The 25,451-nt window shown below is 47.0% G+C and overlaps 1 protein-coding gene across 1 annotated transcript in view; it reads right to left on the bottom strand.

The window, feature by feature from the left end:
• Bltp3a (bridge-like lipid transfer protein family member 3A) overlaps window positions 1–25,451 on the bottom strand; it is a 47,993-nt gene that overhangs the window by 6,880 nt on the left and 15,662 nt on the right. The window contains exons 2-17 of the mRNA XM_006983123.4: window positions 21,844–22,006; window positions 21,705–21,743; window positions 21,243–21,334; window positions 18,337–18,526; window positions 17,938–18,078; window positions 17,416–17,586; window positions 16,384–16,576; window positions 13,807–13,893; window positions 13,170–13,340; window positions 12,698–12,837; window positions 12,058–12,199; window positions 11,414–11,607; window positions 9,796–11,246; window positions 4,067–4,263; window positions 1,621–1,772; window positions 1,378–1,528 (exon numbers count right to left, since the gene is read on the bottom strand). Of these exons, the coding sequence (XP_006983185.2) occupies window positions 1,378–1,528; window positions 1,621–1,772; window positions 4,067–4,263; window positions 9,796–11,246; window positions 11,414–11,607; window positions 12,058–12,199; window positions 12,698–12,837; window positions 13,170–13,340; window positions 13,807–13,893; window positions 16,384–16,576; window positions 17,416–17,586; window positions 17,938–18,078; window positions 18,337–18,526; window positions 21,243–21,334; window positions 21,705–21,743; window positions 21,844–22,006 (3,674 nt within the window). The remainder of the gene's footprint in view (window positions 1–1,377; window positions 1,529–1,620; window positions 1,773–4,066; window positions 4,264–9,795; window positions 11,247–11,413; window positions 11,608–12,057; window positions 12,200–12,697; window positions 12,838–13,169; window positions 13,341–13,806; window positions 13,894–16,383; window positions 16,577–17,415; window positions 17,587–17,937; window positions 18,079–18,336; window positions 18,527–21,242; window positions 21,335–21,704; window positions 21,744–21,843; window positions 22,007–25,451) is intronic.

Below are 25,451 nucleotides of genomic sequence, written 5' to 3'. Positions count from 1 at the left end.
ACCTGGAGCAACAAGCAGATAAGGTTTGAGCCAGGCATGTGGTAGTATGAGACAATAATCATAGCACAGGGGAAGCTGAAGCGGATCAGGAGTTCAAAATCATCCTCAAATACATGCCAATTTCTAGTCCAGCCTGGTCTATATGAGACCCAGACTCAAAATAAATAGGGGCTGGAGGGATGGCTCAGTGGTTAGGAGCACTGGCTGCTCTTGCAGAAGAGACAACCCCAACATGGTGGCTCACACCATCTGTTAGTCCAGTTCTAGGGGATAAAACACCCTCTTCTGGGTTGGGGATTTAGCTCGGTGGTAGAGCACTTGCCCAGCAAGCGCAAGGCCCTGGATTCGGTCCTCAGCTCTGAAAAAAAAAGAAAGAAAGAAAAACAAAACAAAAAAACAAAAACCCACCCTCTTCTGGCCTCTGCAGGCACAAAGCATGAACCTGGTGTACACACATTTATTCAAGCAAAATGTGAAAAATAAAAGCAATCTTTAAGATTTGTTAATAAAGCCTGGCGTAGTGGCAAACACCTTTAATCCCAGCACTCAGGAGGCAGAGGCAGGTGGAGCTCTGTGAGTTCTAGGCCAGCCTGGTCTACAGAGTGAGTTCCAGGACAGCCGGGACTACACAGTGAGATCTTGACTTGAAACAACAACAACAACAACAACAAAAAAAATCCCAAAACAAAAATTTGTCAATAAAAACAATGTTTTGTGAAAAAAATCAAATCACAAAATAATAACTATGATTCTATTTAGGAAAATATCCAAAATTAAGTAACATTCTGATGGAAACAGACGGAAAAGTTACAATGTAATGCAAGAGAATGGTTGCTTAGGGCAGCGGAGGGTGGCCTGAGGCAGGGGGAGAGTCTGGCAGGCTGCAGTGCTCACTGACCAGGTGGAAAGCATGAGGTATATATACAGTAAGGAAGGCATAAGGATCCACTGCAGTGCTGTTATTTTACATGTAATCTATAAATATTCTTTGGTAACGCCTTAAGATTTTTAAAAATATGAAATGAAGCCTATGACACAAGCCAGAGTGTCCTGCCCTCTGATGAACATGAATGACATAAGCTCCTGTCAGATACAGCTTTTTTGGCAGCCACAAGACAAAGGTGAGGACACTCTTCCAGGTTAAACCCAGGGGTCTGGAGGTGAGGATGGGCACCACCCACTGAGTGTGAAGAGCTCCCATCCCCCACGAAAAGCTTCCGCAGGCCTCCTGTCAGGCAGGGCCTCACTGGAGATTCCCCACAGCTGCTAGAGAAAAACACCAAGTGCCTGGCACTGGAGCTTACAACACAGGGCGGTGCCAGCTACCCTCGCCGGCTCGGGGAAACCCCACTTTTCTGGAATGGCCGTCATCTGTACCTGGGCACTGTCCATGTAAAAACTGCCAGAGCCCCACAGTGCCCAGCTGTTGCAGGGCCAGGTCTTCTGCTTGCAAGGCTACTGCCAGGTCCTCACCCCGAACTTCAATCCCAAATGACACTTCCTTCACCTTCAGGACCAAAACTGACACCTGTCAAAAGAGATTCTCTTAGTTTTGATTCCCAAGTTGGTGCCTGACCCAGAGCCTATCCCCCAAGAGAAGAAAAAAGCTTGGCAGCTGACCGAGTGAAGGACAAGGTCACCACTAGCTGACACTGAGCTGTTGGTCTCTGGCAACCCCTGGCCACAATTATCCAGAACAGGGATCCCTTGAACACTACTGTCATCCAAGACACTTGTCACAGGCACTGGTGGGACAGACTCTGGACCAGATTCTGCATGAAGAAGGTAATGAAAAAGGTCAAAGGTCAGAAAGGTCTGTTCACATCTATCCTCTAAAAACAGCAACAAACTAAAAAACAAATACAACAGCTGGGCATTTGAAAACTAACTAGAGAGCTGGTGAATTTAAGGACTGTTGTTTTTTAAACTGCAATACTGTATTTGGTCAACAGATAATCAGAATATAGTATAGATATACAAAGAACAATATCTGAACTTAAAATGAAAGGAAATTCTACATTATACACATTAAAACCTAGAGTCTTGCATACACTGTATCAAATAGAATACACAAATCATAAAAAGACAAGCAAGTGGAATATGGTAACACATGACTAAAATCCAAGCACACAGGAGACCTAGAGAGGATCATAGGTTGGAGGCCAACCTGGTCTGCACAGTGAGACCCTGAATCAAAAAGCCAAAACCAGGAACTGAAGAGATGGCTCAGTGGTTAACAGCACTCACTGGCTGCTCTTGCAGAAGACTTAGTTCTGTTCTCAGTGGCTCACAACTGTCTATAATTTCAGCTCCAGAGGATCTTATGCCGCCTTCTGGCTTCTGAGGGCACTTATCCTCACATGCACATACCCATATACACACACACAATTAAAAACAAATACCTTTTTAAAAAGCCAAAACTACACCGCCGCCCCCACCCACAAAAAATAAAAATAGAGAATAAGTGTTGGCAAGAATGTGGAGAAGAAATGGGTGGTGGTGGTGGTGGTGGTGCACGCCTTTAATCCCAGCACTCAGGAGGCAGAGGCAGGTGGATCTCTGTGAGTTTGAAGTCAGCCTTGTCTACAGAGTGAATTATAGTGAGTTCCAGGAGAGCCAGGGATACACAGAGAACCCATCTTGAAATACCAAAAAAAAAAAAAAAAAGAGAGAGAGAGAGAGAGAGAGACTGTGGAGAAAAGCAAACCCACCCTAGCTCTGTTCAAAGGAAATAAAGTAGTATAGTCAAGGAATGTGCGCACTGCCTTGTTTATTATAGCCCAGCCACAATTACGAAGCTGCACAAACAACATGTGTCTATTATGCAGTGAATAAAGAAGTGTGTGAGTGTGCAGGCAATATGGACAGAGAGGCACAAACCACATACTGTCACTTATATGTGGTATAGGAAACAATCAGACATATTGCAAAGAATAGAATGATGGTTACCATGGAGAGAATATAAAGATGTTGGCCAGAGGGTATAATCATTCAGCTGGACAGGAAGAGTAGATGGAATATATGTGAGATGACATCTATTACCACATAAACACACACATCATACTTTGTCACTCTCCAGTGAAAAATAAAGGGAAAGAAGGGACCAGTGGTTCGACTTGGTGTCAGAGCACTTGCCCAGCACACTGAGCCTCGATTAGAGCAGCACCAAAACCAATAATTATAATAGTATCAAAAGGAAAGACATAAACATGTTCTTCAAATATTCTGAAGGAATCATTTAGTAAGTTTCTATTTTGATAAGCTAAGAGCATGTGACTTCCAGAAGTGATAAATTTAATTCCTGAAAGTTAACCACCGTATGGAGATAAAGAGATGGCTCAGTGGTTAAGAGCACTGACTGTTCCTACAGAGGAACCGGGTTCAATTCCCAGCACCCACAGAGCAGTTCACAACAGTCCATGACTCTAGTTCCAAGGGATCCAGCACACTCTTCTGTCCTCCAAGGGCACCAGGGATGCACACAGTATACTTACATACATTCAGACTAAACACTCATACACATAAGTAAATATAAAAATTAATATAACTAAACATAATAAATAATAAATAAATAAATCTTTCAAAAATTAAAAATACCCAGGCAAAACAAAGCCCAGACGCAAGCATGTACCACTGACAACAGATACAAAATCAACTCTGGTCCGCTGGTCTTGTGGCTCAAAGAACTCCTTTGACTTGCATATTTTTCTGTAATAAATGTTAAGTATTAAACAATAACGTGTAGGAGAGATGGGAGTGATGGTACATACTTGTGATCCCAGCACTTATGAGAGTTAGGAGAACAGGGAGGGAGTTCAAGGCTAGTCTGGGTTACACGAGACCCCCCACCCAAAACAACAACAACAACAAAGAAACAAACATAAAAATAATCTAGGAGATGTGGAAATAAAGCCATAAAAACATGTACTGAATTTCCTCTCTTTTGTTTTGGTTAGGAAAAATACCTATTTTCTCCTGTCTCAGCTCCACTGGAATCCTGCTGGTGTGAGCATTAGCTAGAGAGCGAGCACACTCTCTGGACTAATGCAACTTTCCTCTTACATACCGGACTCCAAGAGCATCACAAAGCTATCACTGCCATCGCTGTCTACTGAAATCCGGTCTTCAGGGCCACTGCTGTCCACTGAGACACCATCAAATGACTGCTGAGAGACTGTCCTCTTCATGGAGAAAAATCGGAGCCGGGCAGCACCTCCACTCACTGGGGCTGCTACCCCCTCATCTGACTTGGCCATGGCTTCCCTATATTTAAAAAAAAAGTGAAAAAAAAATCACCAATTCAGCTTTGAGGACCTGCTTGTCCCCTCTCAACTCACCCAGCCTCAGGCTGATACATTTCCCTAGCTCAGACAGTTAATACGAACACACACTTGCTGTTAGAGCATTTTAACTACTTAAACATCTAATAACATAAAATCTCAAGGTTATTCAGGGTTATGCCATTCACAGAAGAGGCCGACTACCTACCACCCTGGTGACAATGAGTGGTGCCAAAGCCCCCGCATGCACTTCACAAGTCTTGTTTTTATGAACTTGTGTATGGGGGTACACGCACATGTATACACATGCACAGATGCATGGTTTCTGAGGTAGCCAGAAGAGGGTGTCAGGTTCCCCGGAGCTGAGTTACAGAAACAAGGTTGTGAACTTTCTGATTCAAGTCCTGCAAGAGCAGCAAGAGCTCTTAAAGGCTGAACCATCTCTGCAGCCCCATCCCACAAGTCTTTACTCAACTGCTCTGGAGAGACAAGAGTACAGGGTGGGTAGGCTGATGAAGGCACATCCCCTATCCTCAGAAGACAGACTGATAAATAGGTATGTTTTATGAGACTGAGTCACACATGCCCTAAGAGGCCAGAGGAAAAATGATCAAGAATGGCATTTCCTTTGGTTTTGAAACTAAAGTTTTGCCTTGCAGCCCTGGCTGGCCTGGACCTTGGCATCCTGAGTTCCAGCATACTAAGTTCAGGAGCCAGCACCAAAGCGTGTCCTTGAAGGACTATGGAAGAGCCAAAGCAGACAGCACCCCAAGAGGAAAAGAGTCCAAGCCAAGGTGCTCTGCACAAGGTGAGTGCGTGAGCAGAGCCACCTGGCTTGGCTCAGGTGCGGTGGGGGCTGGGGAGGAAAGGGGACAATGCTAAGACAGATGGCTGAAGAGAAGGCTAAAGGTGAGTCAACAGCTGAAGGGGGATGAAGAAAGACCCAAAGTCCTCCAACCGCCATTAAGTGCTTCTCACAACCACACAGACTGCATCCAGATCATACAAAAAGTCAAAGTTGTGTTTTTCAAACTTGGTGGAGGTGATGTCTTTTTAAGACAGTGTCTCAAACTCCTGCAATTCTTCTAGACTCCCAAAGAGCTGGGATTCCACAAGTGTGTGGCTGTAAAAATTCTTAAAAATGGAGCTGGAGAAAGCTTGGTGGGTAAGAGCACTGGCTGCTCTTCCAGAGGCCCTGGGTTCAGTTCCCAGCACCCACAGGGCAGCTCACAGCCACCTGTAACTCCAGTTTTGAAGGATCCAACATCCTTCTGGCCTTTTCAGATGCTGTGCTCACGTGGTTCACAGATATAATGCAGACAAAACACTGAACACTAAAATTAACACAAAATAAATCTTTAAAAAGTTAAAAAAAAGGCCGGGCGGTGGTGGCGCACGCCTCTAATCCCAGCACTCGGGAGGTAGAGCCAGGCGGATCTCTGTGAGTTCGAGGCCAGCCTGGGCTACCAAGTGAGTTCCAGGAAAGGCGCAAAGCTATGCAGAGAAACCCTGTCTCGAAAAACCAAAAAAAAAAAGAAAGAAAGAAAGGGAGGGAGGGAGGGAGGGAGGGAGGAAGGGAGGGAGGGAGGGAGGGAGGGAGGGAGAGAGAGAGAGAGAGAGAGAGAGAGAGAGAGAGAGAGAGAGAGAGAGAAAGAGAGAAAGAGAGAAAGGAAGAAAGAAAGGAAGGAAGGAAGGAAGGAAGGAAGGAAGGAAGGAAGGAAGGAAGGAAGGAAGGAAGGAAGGAAGGAAGGAGACCAGGTATTGGGGAATATTACTTTAAACTAGGCAAAGATGTGTTATATTCATTTATGCTGCATTTGTTTAATTATGTAAAGTTGTATTGCTAGCCAGGCAGTGGTGGCACATGCTTTTAATCCCAGCACTTGGGAGGCAGAGGCAGGTGGATCTCTGAGTTCAAAGCCAGCCTAGTCTACAGAGTGAGATCCAGGACAGGCACCAAAGCTACACAGAGAAACCCTGTCTTGAAAAAAACAGACAAACAAACAAAAAAAGATGTGTTGCTGTTTCACTTTGCCTGCCTAAGGCACCTCATTGATCTAATAAAAAACTGAAGGGCCAGGAGAAGGAAAAGGAGCCTGCCTTTCAACCTTTATCCCACCACTCAGGAGTTACATGACATTTTTTTCCTTTTTGACACTTTTAATAAAATAGTAATAACTCGCCGGGCGGTGGTGGCGCATGCCTTTAATCCCAGCACTTGGGAGGCAGAGCCAGGAGGATCTCTGTGAGTTCAAGGCCAGCCTGAGCTACCAAGTGAGTTCCAGGAAAGGGGCAAAGCTACACAGAGAAACCCTGTCTCGAAAAAAAAAAAAAAAAATAGTAATAACTCATGTTCCAGAGGAGCTGTATGATCCTCAGCAAGTTTTTGCCTTGCTGAGTTGTTTTCTATTAAATGAGGCTGCTGGGATGGAGAGATGGCTCAGGGGTTAAGAGCGCTGACTCTTCTTCCAGAGGACCCAAGTTCAATTCCCAGCACCCACATGGCAGCTCACACCTGTCTGTAACTCCCGTTTCAGGGGACCCTAACACCCATAGCAAAACCACAAATGCATATAAAAATGAAGTAAAATACATTTAAATGAGGCCTGCTGTCAGTGTGTCCCATAGGATTACAGGAATTCAGTAGGTAAATACCACACTAAAGGCAGAACCGGACACACAGGAACTTTCAGTCTAGTATTATTACACACTGGTCCCTTTTTGCATATGTGTGTGCTTATGTGTATTCACTTGTACATATGTGTCTACAGATGCATGTGGAGACCAGAGGTCAACAGAGGTCAACATCAGGTGTCTTCCTCAACTGCTTCATCACATTATATTTTGAGACAGGGTCTCTCAGTTAACCTGGAGCTCCCCAACTTAGTTAGAAATGGTGGCCAGCAAGTCCAAAGGGTCCTCTGTCTCTTCCTCACTAGCTTTAAGATTACAGGCAGATGTCCAGCTTTCTTTATGTTGGCGCTGGGTATACCAACTAAGCCATCTATCTCCCCAGCCTGCCAAGGGCCCCCGTGAGGTTTCCTCCTCTTCCTCCCTGGCTGACTACCCTGTACACTGTACACACAGGCACTGCTCAGAGACCCACTTAGGACAGTTCATACAGAAAAAGCTCCAAGGAGCTGGGGAGATGGCTCCTCAGCTAAAGCATCTGCCAGGCAAGTATGAGGACCAGAGTCTGAATCCCTAGAGCCCACAAAAGGCTGGTGGACATGGCATCCACCTGTAATTCAGGTTTGGAAGGCAGAGACAGGCAAGCTAGCTAGCTAGACTAGATGCACAGGTGAGTTCTTGCCTCAGTGAGTAAGGTGGAAGAGGAATCCAGAACGAATAACAACATCAACCTTGGCCCTCCACACACATGCACACCACATAAAAATGGGGAAAGAGGGCCGGGCGGTGGTGGCGCACGCCTTTAATCCCAGCACTGGGGAGGCAGAGGCAGGCGGATCTCTGTGAGTTCGAGGCCAGCCTGGGCTACCAAGTGAGTTCCAGGAAAGGCGCAAAGCTACACAAGAGAAACCCTGTCTCAAAAAACCAAAAAAAAAAAAAAAAAAAAAAAAAAAAAAAAATGGGGAAAGAGGGCCTGGAGAGCCAGCTCAGTGGTCAAGAGCGCTGGCTGCTCTTCCAGCAGACCTGAGTTCAATTCCCAGAATCCCCCTGGTGGCTCACAACCATCTGTAATCCCAATCCCAGAGGATTTGATACCTTGGGCACTGCACTTATATGCAGATAAAACATCTATACACAAATTTATTTAATGGAAAAGAAAAGAAAAAAACTCCTTGACTGTAATGCCATGGTCTGTGAACCACCAAATGTCCCAGAAGAGACTTCATCATGCCACATATTTTCTTTCTTTCTTTTTCCTTTGGTTTTTGAGACAAGGTTTCTCTGTATAGCCCTGGCAGTCCTGGAACTTGATCTGTAGACCAGGCTGGCCTCGAACTCATAAGAGATTCACCTGCTTCTGCCTCCCAAGTGCTGGGATTAAAGGGATGCATGACCATGCCCGGCTGTCCCATTATCTTTCTAAAAGCTCAAGAAATTCACAGGAAAAGCCATCATTTCCAACTTCTGACTATGTCTTTCAGTTTTCTTTCATCCTATTATATCCTCGAGGCTTGGCACAGGACCTACCACACAGTAAGAGCTCAACACTATTTCCCTTCTCCACTGCCCCGGCAGATGATAATGCGGGAGAGCACGGGCCAAGGCACAGCTCTTTTGTTCATCAGGTCTGGGTCAAAGAGCAGGACCTGCAAAGCATCACTCTCCTCAGCTATGAACGAGAAATACACAGTTCTGCAGCTACTTTACTGGGCTGTTATGGGGATCAAACTAATCAAAGAGATTACAAGATAACCCAGTGCAATGACTATTACACCAGAGTCAGGCGCACTGGCACACATCTGTAATGCCAAGACTCAAGGTGAGGCCAGAAGACACAAAGTTACTTTAAAAAAAAAAAAAAGAAAATCTGTTTCAGCGCTAATAAAAATTTTGTTCCTGTGTGAGGGGGAAAAAAAAAAACAACAACAAACAAACAGAGAGAAAGTTTGTTCCAGACCAGCCTGGGATATATAGTAAGACAGTGTCTTGTCTTCAAACACAAGCAAACAGTATTTGGGCTAGGAGTATGGCTCAGTGCTAACAGAACTTGCCTAGCATTTGTGAGGTCTTGGTTTCCTTAGCAACAAGAACAGAATACGGATGCCAGGTACTGTTATTCTGATACAGCCTAATCTGTATTGATAATTGTAAGGCTACACATCCTGAAAAGCTACAAATGTTGACTTGAAGCCTTCCCATTCAACCAGCCTTTCTTCCCCCTTGGTAATTTATTTTTTATTTCTTTATTTTTGGGTATTTTTTCTTTTTTTTTTTTTTTTCTTTTTTTTTTTCTTTTTTTTTTTTTTTGGTTTTTCGAGACAGGGTTTCTCTGTGTAGCTTTGCGCCTTTCCTGGAGCTCACTTGGTAGCCCAGGCTGGCCTCGAACTCATAGAGATCCGCCTGGCTCTGCCTCCCGAGTGCTGGGATTAAAGGCGTGCGCCACCACCGCCCGGCTTATTTTTGGGTATTTTTTCAAGGCAGGGTTTCTTTGTGTAACAGCCCTGGCTGTCCTGGGACTGGCTTTTTTAGACCAGACTGGCCTCAAACTCACAGAGATCCACCTTAAAAGTGTGTGCTGCCACCACCCGGCCTATAATTTATTTTTATTTTATGTTCATTGGTGTTTTGCCGGCATTTAAGTCTATGTGAGGGTGTCAGAAACCCTGAAACTGGAGTTACAGACAGACATGAGTTGCCATGTGGGTGCTGGGAATTGAACCCAGGTCTCTAAAAGAGCAGCCAGTGCTCTTAACCGGTGAGCCATCTCTCCAGCCCCCCACCAGCCATTCTTTCTCTAAGAGTACACACGGTAGGTAGCCTTGAGCCCAATGGTCAGAACTGGAGGAAAAAGCAGAGTAACTGGAGGAGGCTGAGGACCACTCACTTGGTGGGAGGCAGGGACAACATCTTGTGCATGGTGGAGGTCATTCGATCTCTACCCAAACTGAAGGCATCCCTAGTCAAGGACACAGCTTCCTTGGTGAGGTCCATGGTAGCATGGAGAGCCTCTTTTGTGGCATCCTTGGTCATGTGAATAGCACTGGACAACTCCCCCTCAACGTTCCTCAAGGGTCTGGGTTCCCCTTGTCCATTCATAGCAGCACCCCTACAAGCTGGGTCCTTCGACACAGCCGCCGGTGAGCTGACGGTCTGAGCTCTGCTCCACTTCTTGGCCTGTAGAGACTCCACTGCCTCATGGCTCTTCCCTGCTGGCTGCTGTGCAGGCGAACCAAAGTCCTGTGGCGCTCCATCATCATGCAGCCTGTCCTGGGATGCATCCAGATTTTCAATGCTGCCGACCTTCGGGACTTTCTCAGGGCTTACTGGGCCCTGGTCTGAGGAGGCATCAGACTTCAGTTCCCGATCCTCCGACGGAGACAGCTCTGAGTCTATGAGGCTGGTGGTATCTGAGCCTGCAGAGTCCGCTTCAGCAGTCGCAGGGGTAGGATGCATGAGGAGAGCCACCTCAGCACTGGGGAAGAGGACACCCACACAAGCCGTCTGGTCCTGCAGGGGAGACCCAGTCATGGCCTCTGTGTCCTTAGCCAGCTGCTCCTGGAGCCCCTGAAGCACTTCCTTGAGGCGAAGCAGAGCCAAGTACTGGTAGTGGTCGAGCCTCACTCGGACGTGGGCAGGGGAGTGCACAAGCATGTGAACATCCGCCACACCCTCCAGCTCTGCCACGAGCCCTCTGTGGTCCACACCAGCATCACCTTCTCTCATAACCTCTGGGGTTTCAGTAAAGCCTGACAGGCTTTTCAAGTCTCGTTCAGTCTTCGACCTCTGATGGGACACAGACTCAGGGGCAAGAGCTTCAGAATGCACAGGACTGCCAAAGCTGGCCGACGGTTTGAGCCTTCCCTCTGAGGCCAAAAGGAGCCTCCGTGCCTGGGCTTGCTGCCAGCGGAGAGGAAGGCAGACCCAAATGGACAAGGGGAAGGGGGCCACAAAATTCAAGCTATGGCCTTTGAAGTTCTCTGTGCCTTCAAAGTCCAAGGAGATCTCGGTGAAGTGCAGAGACCAAAGATCCTGGGAGGCTGCAGGCCTCTGAGGAGGGAGGGAGCTAGGCTGAGCTGGGAGGGAATCCATCTGGAAAGCATGGTGCAGGAAGAGCATGTGCAGAAGGCTGAAGCCCCCTGGAACCTTAGGAAAGTGACAATAACTAGAACGAAAGAACTCAGCAGCAGCAAAACCCCGGAAGAGACTCTGGAGGTCTGGACAACCGCAGTGCGGGGCATGCCGAGTATTGGTGGCGACCATGCCTGACGTGGAGAAGACGAGTGCCTGGGGACGATGCAGCTTCGCCTGCTCTCTCTTCTCCAGCGGGAAGCTCACCTTCAGAGAGAAAACAAAACACAGTTAGTTAAGGCTATCTGGGCAGACGTGGGCATCTGTAGGTGATTTTCTTTCTTCTATCAAGTGGACACAGTAGGACTGTCGATTACAACCTTGAAAAACAGCTGTGTCTACCAACAAGTGCCAAAGTCCACCTCCGCCCCTACCTTCAACCAGAATGCATCCAGTCGAATGTCCAAGTGTTCATCTTTTTGCCTTGAATCTTCCAGCTTATAGATAGCTTTGAACTGCTCCAAGCTGCGGTATAAATCTAGGCAAAAGAGGTTTCCCCAAAGCAAGCTGACGGGATCCATGGTAAATGTCAGACCATTTAACTGGATGTAGAGATTAGGACAGGGGACTGGAAGCAGAGAAAACAAGGATAGTCATTACAGTGTAGCAGCTAGACTCTTCCAACCAGCTAACGTTTCACTATCACAACAGCAAAGAGACGCCCTCGTACACCGCAGAGTTTGTTTGTTTTGTTTTTCAGACAGGATCTCACATATCTCAGATACCCCAGACTGATCTCAAACTTACCATGTAGCCATGACCTTCTGCCTCCACTCCAGAGTGCTAAATTTAGTTGTGTATCTCCACAATCAATCTACTTGGTGTTGGTGACGAAGCATGGGGCTTCATGCATGTCAGGAAAGAACTCTCAACTGAGCTCAACTGCAGCCCCAGCCCCAGGCAGTTTTTAACTTGGACACATAACACTCCTACCCACCAGTGAGACTGTATACTGTGCTCTCAGAGCTGACAAAGGTGAAGGGCATCAATGGAAGAAATGGCGAGGCCAGACGCTTACCTGGAAGCTCCTGATTATCTGGGAAGTAATACTCTGTGAACTGTACATGGATGGCAGCCACCTGAGTCGGGAGGTGGTGGCGTTTGCGGCTGCAGGAGAGCAGAGTGGATGGCTTCTTACTTGGCTGTCCTGCCGTAGAAACCTAAGTAACCACAAGTCACTGTTAGCCTGCCACAGCAGCCAGAACACAACTGTTTCCTAAGGAACACAGGCCTCTGCTATCCCTCCACATCCTTCCCTGAGACTCCGAAGCAAAGAGCTTTCCACATGTTCCAGACACAGTCACAATGGTTCTGTACTATCCCCAAGCTGCTGTTCTGTTTGGTTTGGGGGATGGGTCTCACATAGTATAGGCTGGTCTCAAACTGGCAATGTAGCAGAGGATGGCCTTGAACTCCTGCCTCCACCTCCAAAGTGCTAGGATTATAGCACCTCAACCAGTCCAAGTTCGTTTCAGCAGGAGGTTGTAATACAGCATTCTGAGACCATCCCAAGGGCTTTCTCAGAGGCCATGCTCAACAGAAACTGACCATACTATCCATCTCCTCAGAAGAGAGGCCAACAGACCCTGGCTTCCACATCTAGGTTCACACTGTTCCTAAACTATCCCACACCCTCCAATGTCTTCCTGTGCCTTCACCTGGTGGATGTCCAGGTCATCCACTCGAACAACCAGGCAGCTAGAGCGTAAACGATTCCATGCTGGAGGCCCAAAGGCAGCCTGCCAGCCCTGAGCAGGGCTTTTGTCAAGAGGGCTCTTTCCAGGATTAGAGAAAGAATCTAAATAAAAAGGAAAAGGAAAAAGAAGTAGATACATTCATTATTAATAGAATTTAGAAATTAAAAACCCAAGATCATTAATAGCAGGAAGCACAAAGAGAGCTCAACACTGGTGGCAACTTGTTAACAGTCCCCAGGAGTGCAGGACCAGCCTGCGACAGCCCTGCCGCTGCAGCCGCTGCAGCCGCTGCTGACCAAGGGACTCCACACTGGCATCACACTGTGGGATGCAGCTAGGTGAGCAGAGCCTCCACTGCTTCACCTCCTGCAGCTAGCCAGAGCCAGAGAGCAGAAGGTTCAACAACTAGAACCTCCAGGTCCTCAGCACCCACCTGCTTTCTTCCTGAAGGCAGAGTCGACCCCCAGGTGCCACGGCGGCTTCACACTGCTCTCCTCATGCCACTTCTCCATCTTACTCTGAAACTCCATCACCAGTTCCTGGGCCCAGTGGCTTCGGGTCTCCATGGCCTCACAGTGCCGCACCCAGTGTTTACAGCTGTCACCTGTGGGGTAAAGAAGAAAAGGATGTGGGCCCAATGTCACAGACCAGTGTTCCAATGGTTTCTTCCTGTCCAGGATAGTCAGAGTTCAGATTAGAAACCAACCCCAACCCAGAAGTTCCCGGGGTAAGAGGAAAATGCCCGCTAAGAGCACCCACCTTCTTCTAAACCCCATGTGTAATTCTCGTTTCCCAAGGGCCTCAAAAGGGCTCTTTTTGACTATGGAGTACTAGACGGTTTTAAACCTAATGATCTTGAGGGTCTGGGAGCAGAATCCAAAGCACCACCCACTTCCTCCAGTCATCAGCAACAGTACAGCACAGGGCCTGCAGATGTCCTCACAGGAAGAGACTCCCAGCAGCCCTCTGAGCACATGTAGCAATATCTAGCACCCTTTTGCTGGCTGGTCATGTGTGAACCCAGAAATCAATTATCTGAGCCATGCCAGAACACGTTAAATGTCTCTAACCTGCCCAGTGGAAGGGATAGTAGTCAAATGCCATCTTGCGGAAGGTAAGCTGCATGGCACCACCTGTGAGTCTGTTTGCAGAGACACCTATGAAAGAAAGACACAGGTAAACAGCACTGAGGAGCAAAGAAACCTAAGCATCACTTGAACCACCACCAAGTCCTCTGGAAGGTGGAACCCAATGCTCTTGGCAAGAGCAACCAGAGTTCTGAACGAATGGGCCCAGATCTATGCTTTATACTACAGAATATACAAATACTCCTTTGTTCCATTAATGGATAAGAAACAATAATAACTGTTTTAAATTAGCTATTTTAAAGCTATTAGTACTTAAAATTTAAAACTATAATTGCTAATAATGTTTGGGGATTTTTATTGTTGTTTTTTAGGCAAAGTCTCAAACTCAGGCTAGTCTCAAACTTATTAATCATCTAAGAGTGACCTTGAGCTTCTGATCCTCCTGCCTCCACCTCCCAACTGCTAGAATATCATACGTACAACTACAATAATGCATTCTTTTTATCTGGGGAAAGGATTTTTTTTTTTTCAAGACAATGTATCTCTATGTAGCCCTCACTCTTAGACCAGGCTAGCCTCAAACTCACAGAGATCCGTCTGCCTCTGCCTCCTGAGTGCTGGGATTAAAGGTGTGCGCCACCACAGCCAGGCTTGCTTTTTTTTTTTTTTTTTTTTTGGCAGGGGGAGATATAGGAGAGGGTGGGGGCTATTCTTAGACAGGGTCTTGCTATGTGGCACAAGCTGCCTCAAACTCATGACAGCACTTCGCTATAGCCTCCAGAGAGAGCACTAAGATCACATGTATGCACCACCACAACCAGCAAGTGCACTACGTGGCCCTGGCTGGCCTCAAACCCAAGAGACCCATCCAGGACCAAAGGCATTCACCCCACTCCAAGTCCCTCAAACTCGAGACCCATCCAGGACCAAAGGCATTCACCCCATTCCAAGTCCCTCAAACCCAAGAGACCCATCCAGGACCAAAGGCATTCACCCCACTCCAAGTCCCTCAAACTCGAGACCCATCCAGGACCAATGACATTCACCCCACTCCAAGTCCCTCAAACTCGAGACCCATCCAGGACCAAAGGCACTCACCCCACTCCAAGTCCCTAAGCAACGCTGGGAAGAACTTACTAAATACTCACTTCCTCTGATGGAAGATGCCCTATCTACTCTGTCATTCCTCATGTCTCGTCTTTGTATAGAAGAGGGTCACTGCAAGACCAAGGAGTAACAAACTAGAGAGGCAGCGTGGCTTGGTGGCCCAGGGAAAAGACAAAAAACAACTATGTACCCCTGAAACACTTCAAGGGGCAAGTCTACAGCAGGAGTTGTAGCTCAGTGGTACAGCAGCTGCTCAGCACTCACCAAGCCCTGGGTTCAAACCCTCAGCACCACCTAAATAAGGACATAAGTAAGAGGCAGACAGCAAACAGGGCCACAGAGAAGCTAAAGCATGAGAGAGAACCGTCACGTGTGAGCACCAGAGAGCACGAGGGAGCAAAGGAACGAAGACAGGGCAGGAGTAAGCATGAGTCAAAACCCCGTGCAATGACTGTCGGGGGTCCCCAAAGCCAGCAGGTCATCTCACTTGAGCCTGACAATGGCTTTGAGGAAAATAAGCAAAGACTGATTTCACTCAATTTCATAAATGAGGTTATTCCAAAAAGTTAAGCAGGGCTCATAAAGAAATGTCAATCATTCTGAATAAATAGAAATACATGCCGGGCAGTGGTGGCGCATGTCTTTAATCCCAGCACTCGGGAGGCAGAGGCAGGAGGATCTCTGTGAGTTCGAGGCCAGCCTGTTCTCCAAAACGAGTTCCAGGAAAGGCTCAAAGCTATACAGAGAAACCCCATACACATGTGCGATACTATGTTAAGCATGCCATTAACATAACCTCCCTACACATATAAATACAAATTATATAATTGAGGGAGGGATTGAGACAGGGTCTCACTATATAGCCCTGGCTGTCCTAGAACTCACTGTGCAGACCAGAATGGCCTTGCACTCACAGAGATCCACCTGCCTCTGTCTCCAGAGTGCTGGGATTCAAGCTGTGCACCACCACATCTGACCACCACAACATAATCTTAAAACGACTTCAAACTGAACATTCTGGCTCTAGGTAAAGCTGCGGTGGAGCACTGTTTGTTTAGTACACACATGAGGTCTGGGCTCGATCCTCAACTCCAAAAACGAGGAGAGAAATCTGAAAACTCTGAGTTTCCTACAATTGAATTTACTTTTCCTAAAATCCCCCAGCACTGGTTCTCAACCTCTGGCAAACACCAGCATTTCTCAGGGGACTTGGGGAGGAAAACAGCTTTATGCTGGTTGGGAAAAGGGCCTGCCACGTGTCCTGTGGGACAGGTGGCTTCAGCACACCCTACGGGCTGGCGAGCACTGCTTCAAGCCAACACAGAGCTACCGCAGGAGGGCTGGGGCCTAAGCAACACCTGTGATTAAGGGAGCTAACTGAAGGCTGGATGCCACAGTGTCTGTGGGACAGACAATGATGGGCAACCAGCCAGGCGCAGCCCCCATGGGTACCTGGCTCCCGGGACTGGCTGTCATCACAGATGTGCAGGTCCAGGCGGGAGATGAGGAGATGGTAGGAAGACTCCTTCACATCAAACTTCTCAAAGTACTGGCTGAGGCGGCTACTACTGCTGCTGCTGTTGCCCTGGCTGCCACCGAATGCCTGGGCCCAGGTCTGCTGGGCACTGGGGGCGGGCGGAGTGATCTACATGGGACAGAGACAAAAACACCAGGGGCTGGAGAGACAGCTCAGGGGTTGAGAGCACTGGCTGCTCTTTTGATTCCCAGCACCCACATGGCGGCTCACAACTGCCTGTAACTCCAGTTCCAGGGCTTCAAACACCCTCACACGGGCATACATGCAGGCAAAACACCAAGGCACACAAACTAAAAGTAAATTATGTATTTAGAAAGACAGACAGACATCAAGTCCATGCTGAGAGGCTCCTTCTGATGCTTCCTGAAGCGTAAGTCCGAATGAATCAAAGCACAATTTAACACATCCCCTCTGTCTCCCATCCTCCGGCTAGTCTCTCACTCAGCACCACCCGAGGAAGCAGCCCAAACTCCCAAAAGCCTGCCTGTGACAAGTAACTGTCCCAGTGTGTCCTCAGGACTGAGCTGCCCTGCAAGTCTCACCCACTGGGACTGAGCTGAGCCCAGTCGTCTCTAGAATGCCCTCGCTGGGGCACTGCCGTGCTGGGTGGGCAGTGCCCCTTCTCCATGCTCCTGCCGCACAGGGTCTGCATGCTACAGCCCGGCAAACCGCGCACTAACCACTTGTCTACTGTCTACCCTCCAAGACAGAGCAAGGCCCAAGGGCAGGAATGGAAGGCCACACCGCCTCCCTTCTTTGGAGACTAGTTCCATCTGACATACGGGAGGAAGCCAGTGAGCACAGCAAATGAAAGAGGACAGGCGCAGGCACCACCACCACCAGTGACCTCCATAGGCAAGCCAGTAAGCCTTCAGCCCCCCACACTGGCACAAACCAGGGCTGGCCAACTGCCTCCCAGCCCCACAAGATGTCCAGTCATCTCTAACCTGCACAGGCTCGGGAGCCAGGCTCTTTCTCTGCTGGGCTGACTTCTCCATGGCCTCACTCAGCGACTCAGCGTACTTCATCATTGCCTTGAGCTGTGAGTCAGTCAGCACCCAGAGCAGGTCATCCAGCAGGAACGTCAACTTGGAGGCCACCACATTGCAATCTTTGGTCTGAGGGGCCACAGAGAACACAGTTTAGCACCTTGTATCTTCCAAGGCCTTAAAGTGACTGTGGCCTGGTTTTCAAAGGTAGCTTTTCACCTTCCAGGAGGTAAAAAAGAATCACCAAGCACTTTGGAAAGCCTACTTCTTACAAAAAAAACTCAGGTTTACTTGATTAAGAAAAAGCACCAGTCAACCTCGAGATACTTAGGCCAGTGTGTACATAATAAAACTGTGGTTTCTAAAAGTACCAAAACGATGAAAAAAAGCTTCTCTCATGCTGATGGGGCCTACAACCATGTGGACAGAGGAGAATATCAACTTGCAGAAGTATTCTTGGCATGGGGAGCACACACTCACTCTTCTCTTGAGGGCTATCTGGATCCGGCCTTGGTTGGTAATGAGCCTCAGTGGAGTGGTAACTGGGTCCTGATCACCATTATCCGTGGCATCTGCCTCAATTCGAAGTGTCTGCCAAGTTATTTCCTTAAATGTTAAAACCTGGAAGGAGAGAAAACAAAATCCCCTGATTCTAGGGATCTAATGAACCAAGAGACGAAAGAACCGAGGGGACACTCTCAGCCAGCATCCTAACTGAAGGCAGTGGGTCCAGATCTGTGACTGAGCACTAACATTGGTCAGAAAGGATCCCAGCTTTCCCAAGAGTGGGGAGGGCTCCAACCAGGAGCAGCATCCTCCAGGGGTTTCTCCTACTTCAAATCCCTCCACTCACTCCCCTCAGAATGCTAAGGCTGTCACCTCGCCTCGCCGGGGATCAGTGATTCGGGTCAGACGCAGGTCACTCTGCTGCCAGTGGGGGTTGACACTATAGCCCTGGAGCTGCCACAGTTCAAAAGAAGCGTGGAAGGCCTTGGAGTGGATCTTGATGGTGATGGAATTGACGATGATGAACATCCCCTCCACCACCTTCTCAGCAAAGCCATACTCACTGCAAACAATGAGGGAGACGGTCGTTAGAACCAGCAGGCTGCGGGCATGACACTGCTCCCGGAAGACAGCAGATCCAGCTACAGATGTGACTACTTGTCTTTCTTCTTCTTGGTTGGGTTTTTTTTGTTTATGTGTATGAGTGTACTGCCTGCATATATGCCTGTTATATATCACATGCTTGTAGTGCCTGGAGTCCAAAAGAGGGAGTTGGATCCCTGAAACTGGAGTTACATCCAGATGGTAACAGTTGCTGTATGGGTGTTAAGGACCAAACCCAGCTCTGCTAAAAGAGCAGCCAGTGCTTTTAACCTCAGAGTCATCTCTCCAGCCCCCTAAGTTTATATAAAATCTTCAAAGACACAGAATACTTTAAAAAGGGAATAGGAAGAAGAAAGAAATACAGACAGGTCAGGGGTTAATAGTGTCAACTCTACTCAAGAATGCTTCCACCTCCACCCTGCCTAGTACAGCCAGAGAGTTCCTTCCCTCTGAGAAGCCAGAAATGGCAGAGAGAGAGAGAGAGAGAGAGAGAGAGAGAGAGAGAGAGAGAGAGAGAGAGAGAGAGAGAGAGAGATGCCTAGAAGTCCTCAGGCTGTGAAAAACACATTGTGTTTTATTTATTCTTTGACCATTTCATCCATGTACATGATGCATTTTGGACACTTTCCCACCCCTTACCTCTCTTACCCCTCCCCTACTCTCTCAGCCTCTGCTCTTCAGGAGTCCTCTTCCTACTCTAATGGAACAGACATTCTTGAAATGGAATTCCTTTTCTTCTGTCTTCTTTATTTTTATAAGGACTAGAAGCCATCAAAAGACCTCGACCCACACATAAGAGGTATGGTTGTAAACTGCATTGTTGACTTGGCCAAAGAATTGTTGAGTTAAAACCAATTCTGAAACCATTTCTCATTACAAGAAACAAAAAAGATATCTAGAGCCAGATGGTGGTGGCACATGCCTTTAATGCCAGCGCTCAGAGGCAGAGGCAGGCAGATCTCTGTGAATTTGAGGCCAGCCTTCTCTACAGAGCAAGTTCCAGGACAGCCATAGCTACACAGAAAAATCCTGTCTCAAAAAAACAGGACATGGGTGTGTGTGTGTGTGTGTGTGTGTGTGTGTGTGTCTAGAAATTATAGCTGAAAGTACATATTTATATGCAATTTAGTCACATAGGATAATAAAAGGTCCAATAGCCCAATAAAAATAGAACAAAGTATACATAGTTCACAGAAAAAAACAACATTAAACCTTACACATAAATCAGAACTACAGTGACACCTTGGAGTACAGCTAAGTGACCAATCACTTGCCTGCCATGGAACAAGCCCTGGATTCATCCCTAACATAATAATAATGAAAAAAGCTGTGACTCACACCTCTAATCTCAGCATTCAAAATATAGAGGCAAGGGGTTGGGGATTTAGCTCAGTGGTAGAGCGCTTGCCTAGCAAGCACAAGGCCCTGGGTTCGATCCTCAGCTCAAAAAAAAAAAAAAAAAAAAGTAGAGACAGGCAAATGGTCATGAATCCCAGCTTGCTCTGGGGATCTCTTTTCCACCTCCAGAGCTGAGATTACAAGTGGACCCCACACCCCTCTGGCATGACATGAATGCTGGTGATCTGAACTGCAGGCCTCATGCTCACAAAGCATGTGCTTTACCCGCTCACCCATCTGTGCAGCACCTACAGATACTTCTTTAAGGAAAAAATAAATTAAAAAAGTAAAAAATGCTGTGCCGGTGGACCACACCTCTAGTTCCAGCATTAGAGAAACAGAGGAGGCAGGATCTCTGAGTTTGAGGCCAGCAAGTTCCAGACCAGTCACACAGTGAGAACATGTCTTGAAATAAGACAGAAAAGAAAAAAATGAGAAGTTATATTCCTTTAAAAAAGGAAAAAGAACCCCCCACCCCTCTCCAAAAAAGAAATGTGAATATAGGACATGAAAAAGTATATAAAATGTTAAAAAGCAGATACAATTTGGTCAACTGTTGGGAAGAATTTGACAGTTTCCTCCAAAATCAAAACTCCCCATACCATTATTACCCAAACATTTCCCTCCCTCAGTGTTCCTCGAGAGAACAACAGCACACCACCACACAAACACACCTGAACGGGTGTTCACAAAAGCCTGAGAGCACAGCGGAAATGACAACAAGTGAGGGAAAGGGGCATGCCAGCACAGCCTGGAATCCCAGCTCTTGGGAGGTGGAGGCAGAAGGGTCAGGAGTTCAAGGCCAGCCTGAGCTACCTATAGTGAGTTCAAAGGCATCGTGGGCTAGTAAGACCTTTCTGGGGTTTGGGGAGGGTTGTATTGTACCATATCATAGAATGTAACTCCAGTTCGAAGCTCTGTGTCCCCCAAGTTCATACTGCAGTAACATAATAACATAGACTGTGGAGGTACAATACGGCACCTGGGATTTGCTTTCAGGTCCTGGAGCACATAGGAAAAAGACTGGCAAAATGCTGGTAATTATTGAGGTTTGATATTTGAAACACAGAGATTTGACATACTAGCCTATCCGCTTTAGGTGTGTTTGAAATTTTCAATAATCAAAGTTTTATTTTGAGCCAGGAAAGTGTGGCACACTTATAATCCCAGTGTTCATAGACGGAAGTAGGAGGATCATAAGTTTGAAACCAGCCTGGACTATAGTGAAAGACAATCAATCAATCAGTCAGTCCTTTCACTGGGCTCAAGTAACTAACCTCTGTCCTGAAGCAAGGGCAATGGGAGACTGTCCATTGGGGGGGCGAGGATCTTCACAGGTTTTCATCTCCACCTCCACCTTATCTAGACACTGGAATAAAAGTCACACAGAACTAAGCATCCATACAAACCTCACACCTCACCAGCAAGACAGCACAGGCTGTGCTATAGCCACCCACAGCCAACACAAACCACACTTCTTTCTGTCTGGATCCCAAATGAAATGTAAAGATAGAGCTTGAGAAGTAAAACTCATTATTTTAAAAAACTAACAAAGCTTGGCGGTGGTGGCACACGCCTTTAATCCCAGCACTTGGGAGGCAGAGACAGGCAGATCTGAGTTCAAAGCCAGCCTGGTCTACGTAGTGAGTTCTAGAATTGCCAAGGCTATTTTAGAAAGACCTTGTGTCTCAAAAAGCAAAAAAGACAAACAATTACTTTCAAGTATGAAAGGCCATTACCAAGCAAATTGGATGTGTCTTCAACTTGGTCCACTGGATCTGAAAGAAGAAAGCAAAGACACAGGCCTGTGACAGCTGGTCCTCAAGAAAACAAGCCTCCTGTCCCAAGACAGCCACAGCACTTGGACCCCATTCTCACCCGGATGGAGGCCCTGTTGCAGTAGACTCTGGTAATGGCTAGCCAGGTGGGCAGTTCCAGCACATTCTGCAGAACCTCTTCATCCAGCTCCAGGTTGGTCAACTGACCCTCCCCTTTCAGGGTGCTCAAGTTGATCTTGTCCGGGGAAAGATTCTTAGTGAACCTGCAAAGAGTGATAGGAAAACACCATTGTTTCTAGGGCAACATGATAAACTGTCACTTACAGTCAATCGTCCCACGATCTCCACACCACAAAAGGTATGAGGTGAGACTTCTCATTCTTCTATGATAGTCACCATCCTACTGACGGCGTGTGGTGGGGAGTCTGGGGAAATGCCCACAGGACTGTTTTAGTCCTCTAAAAACAGAGCTGCTGGGCCCACCCCCCTCACTGTGGCACCACGCTCTGCAAGGTCATGATGCTTAAAACCCATGAGACTAAACCAATTGCTTTCCAGAATCAGTAAGTGATGACTACTTAGTTCAACTCTCAACCTACTAGATTCAACTAGTGAAGACCTACTAGATTCAATCGCTGACCTCCTACTAGACTCAACCAGTGACCATCCAGATCAAATAGTGACACAGTAGAACTGACTATTAATCCAGAGACTTTTTTTTTCTTCCAAGACAAGTTTTCTCTGTGTAACAGCTCAGGCTGTCCTGGAACTCATTTTGCAGAACAGGCAGTGGTGGTGCACACCTTTAATCCGAGAACTCAGGAGGCAGAGGCAGGCAAATCTCTGAGTTCAAGGCTAGCCTGGTCTACAGAGTAGGTTCCTGGACAGCCAGGGCTACACAGAGAAACCCTGTCTCAAAAAAACAAAAGCAGAAGAAAAAGAAAGAAAAAGAAAACTAGAAAATGAAGCTTCCTCACAGGTCCTTCTAAGTCTGTACATGGAAACAGGAAGATGGATGAGAAAAGACAGCCAAGAATGTTCTCAGCAAGGGTTCAGAACAAAGCAGAGGGGTACAAAAAGGCACCCCATAAATCCAAGAACAGAGGAACGCCTAGGATTCAGTGAAAACCCAAGGGGACTAATTTGAGAAGAGCAAGTAAACTGGGAGGGCCCTGCAGCTACAAGGGCCAGAGAGAACCCGAGCAAGCAGAGTAGTCCAGTCTGTCCACTCCGGAGACCGGCCTTCTCAGTGCCTTTCCAGGCCACAGGGAAGAATCAAAACAAATGGGACTGATTTGGGAGAGAGGTGGTCTAAAGCAGTGGTTCTCAACCTTCCTAACCCTGTAGCCCTTTAATATAGTTCCTCATGTTGTGGTGACCCCCAACCATAACATTATTTTCGTTGCTACTTCATAATTTTGCTACTGTTCTGAATTGTAATATAAATATCTGTGTTTTCCAATGGTTTTAGGTGTCCCATGAAAGGGTTGTTCTACCCACAAAGGGGTCACAACCCACAGGTTTAGCACTGCTAGTCTAAATCAAGGTAGGGATGGAGGAACAGACCAGCAACTGGGAAAGCAAACCATTATACTTTTTCATAGCACAACAGCAACAGACACCTTTGTAGACTCTGAAACAGGGACAAGCTGATTACCTTACTGATGGGATCCGAGAACAAACCAACACCTGTGGTCTTCCCAAAGGGACTGATCCTGATTCACATTGACACATGGAGTCTAAATGCTAAAGGAATCGCACAACAGAACTGCTACCTCTGAGTATGCCATCAACAGAGTCCAGGCTGGGAGACTCCAGACTCATGGCAGGCCAGTCTTCTCACTGGTCCACACTCTGGGCTCTCATCCTCACTCCCTTTCCTGGAGCATCCATCAGCAATCCACTTTGCTCCCTAACCACTGAAGCTCCTAGCCTGCCTGCCCTTCTCCCCATTCCCGGAGTCTGTAACACACATTCTTGTCACAATCCCAGCAGCCTCTGATGTGCAGCCATGCCTGCTCAATTTGCTCTTCCACCTAAGACGGAAGCTTAGTTTACACATTCTTCCCAAGCGGTGACTGTGACTGAACAAACTTCTCTGCTAGCTAACGACTCCCAAATCCTTTCTCATCTTTCTGGCTGGATCAACTTAAGCCTGCTCTTCCGTGTGACAAGCAAAGCAGATGAACCTCATCTTGCTACTGCATCTCAGGGTCGCTATCTTCTGTCGCAATAAGCAATGTGTTTTGTCCTCCAACACTAACTATTCTTGTGTTTACGTTTATTCTTGTCTGAAATGCTAACAGTTTAGACCCAAGTTTATACTTAAGAGCTTTGCCTCCACAGGTCCCTCTCTTTCTCTAAGCTATGTCTCAATATCTTTCCTTTTCCATAAAAATCACAATGTGTACTTTTTTCATACATTATTTATTCATTGTGTGTATGTGTGTGAGTATGGTAGGTGCACTCACGTCAAGGCGAGTTGTTGGGACCCTTGTGGGTCCCAGATGGGGCGCAGGTTGTCAGGTAGCAAATACAGTTACTCTCTGACCTTCCGTACAAATAAAATCAGGATGAGAACCAGCAAGAAACACTGCTCTTCCTTACAATCAGGAGGCCCCAGGCTGGCCCCAAACTGGCAATCCTGCAGCCTTCACGGCACAAGTCCTAGAACTGCAGGTACATGCCGCCATGCTCAGTGGGAAGATCTTTTAAAGAAGAAAAGGAGGAGGAGGACTGGAGAGCTAGATCAGAGGTAAAAACACTCATGGAACCCCAGTGACAGGAGAGCCAACTGCCACAAGTTATATATACACACATACACACACACACACACAGAGCCCAAAGTGTTTTTTAAAGAAGAATATAAACCTTACAACTGATGCTCTGACAAGATAAACTCTAAACACAATAAGTTATATATTGTTAGCACTGAGGAGTGATTATACTAAAGAGATGTAACATAACTAATTTCTATATTGTGTTCTTTCCAAAATATCTCTCTAGAGTTTGATGGAAAATAAATGGCATTTCTCAGGGCTGGAGAGATGACTTGGTGGGTAAGAATGCTTGCTGCTCTTGCAAAGGACTAATTTCGGTTCTCAGCATCTACATCAGGCAGCTCACAACTGCCTGTAATTCTATCTCCAGGAGACACAGCATCCTCTTCTGGCTTCTGTGGGCACCCATACATATGCCCCCCCACACACACAAATTTTAACAATAGCTTCAATCGTGTTGCTTATAACTTATTTTGTTGTTTAAGTGACTTATATCAGGCACTCCCAGCTTTATTCTGACACTCCTTTATCTGCAATCAAGCCTGCAGGGATGAGTTCCAGGATCCACAAAATCTGTGGGTGCTCATCTTTTAAATAAAATGGCCTATTTGAGGCTGGAGAGATGGCTCAGAGGTTAAGAGCACCAACTGCTCTTCCAGAGGCCCTGAGTTCAATTCCCAGCAACCACATGGTGGCTCACAACCATCTGTAATGAGATCTGGCGCCCTCTTCTGTATACATAATAAATAAATAAATCTTTAAAAAAAAAATAAAATGGCCTATTTGTTTATAATATTTACACATCCTCCCATGTATCTGGTTTCCTGAAGATGGGTCTTGCTGTGTAGTCCAGGCTGGCCTTGAACTCATGCCTTCTGCCTCAGCCTAACAAGTGTTGGGATTACAAGTGTATCATCACACTTGGCTC

Source organism: Peromyscus maniculatus, chromosome 21 (genome assembly GCF_049852395.1).
Source record: "Peromyscus maniculatus bairdii isolate BWxNUB_F1_BW_parent chromosome 21, HU_Pman_BW_mat_3.1, whole genome shotgun sequence".
In the NCBI taxonomy this organism is placed as follows: Eukaryota; Metazoa; Chordata; class Mammalia; order Rodentia; family Cricetidae; genus Peromyscus; species Peromyscus maniculatus.
Note: the sequence above shows the minus strand (reverse complement) of the source record. Positions and strands in the feature narration are given on the sequence as shown.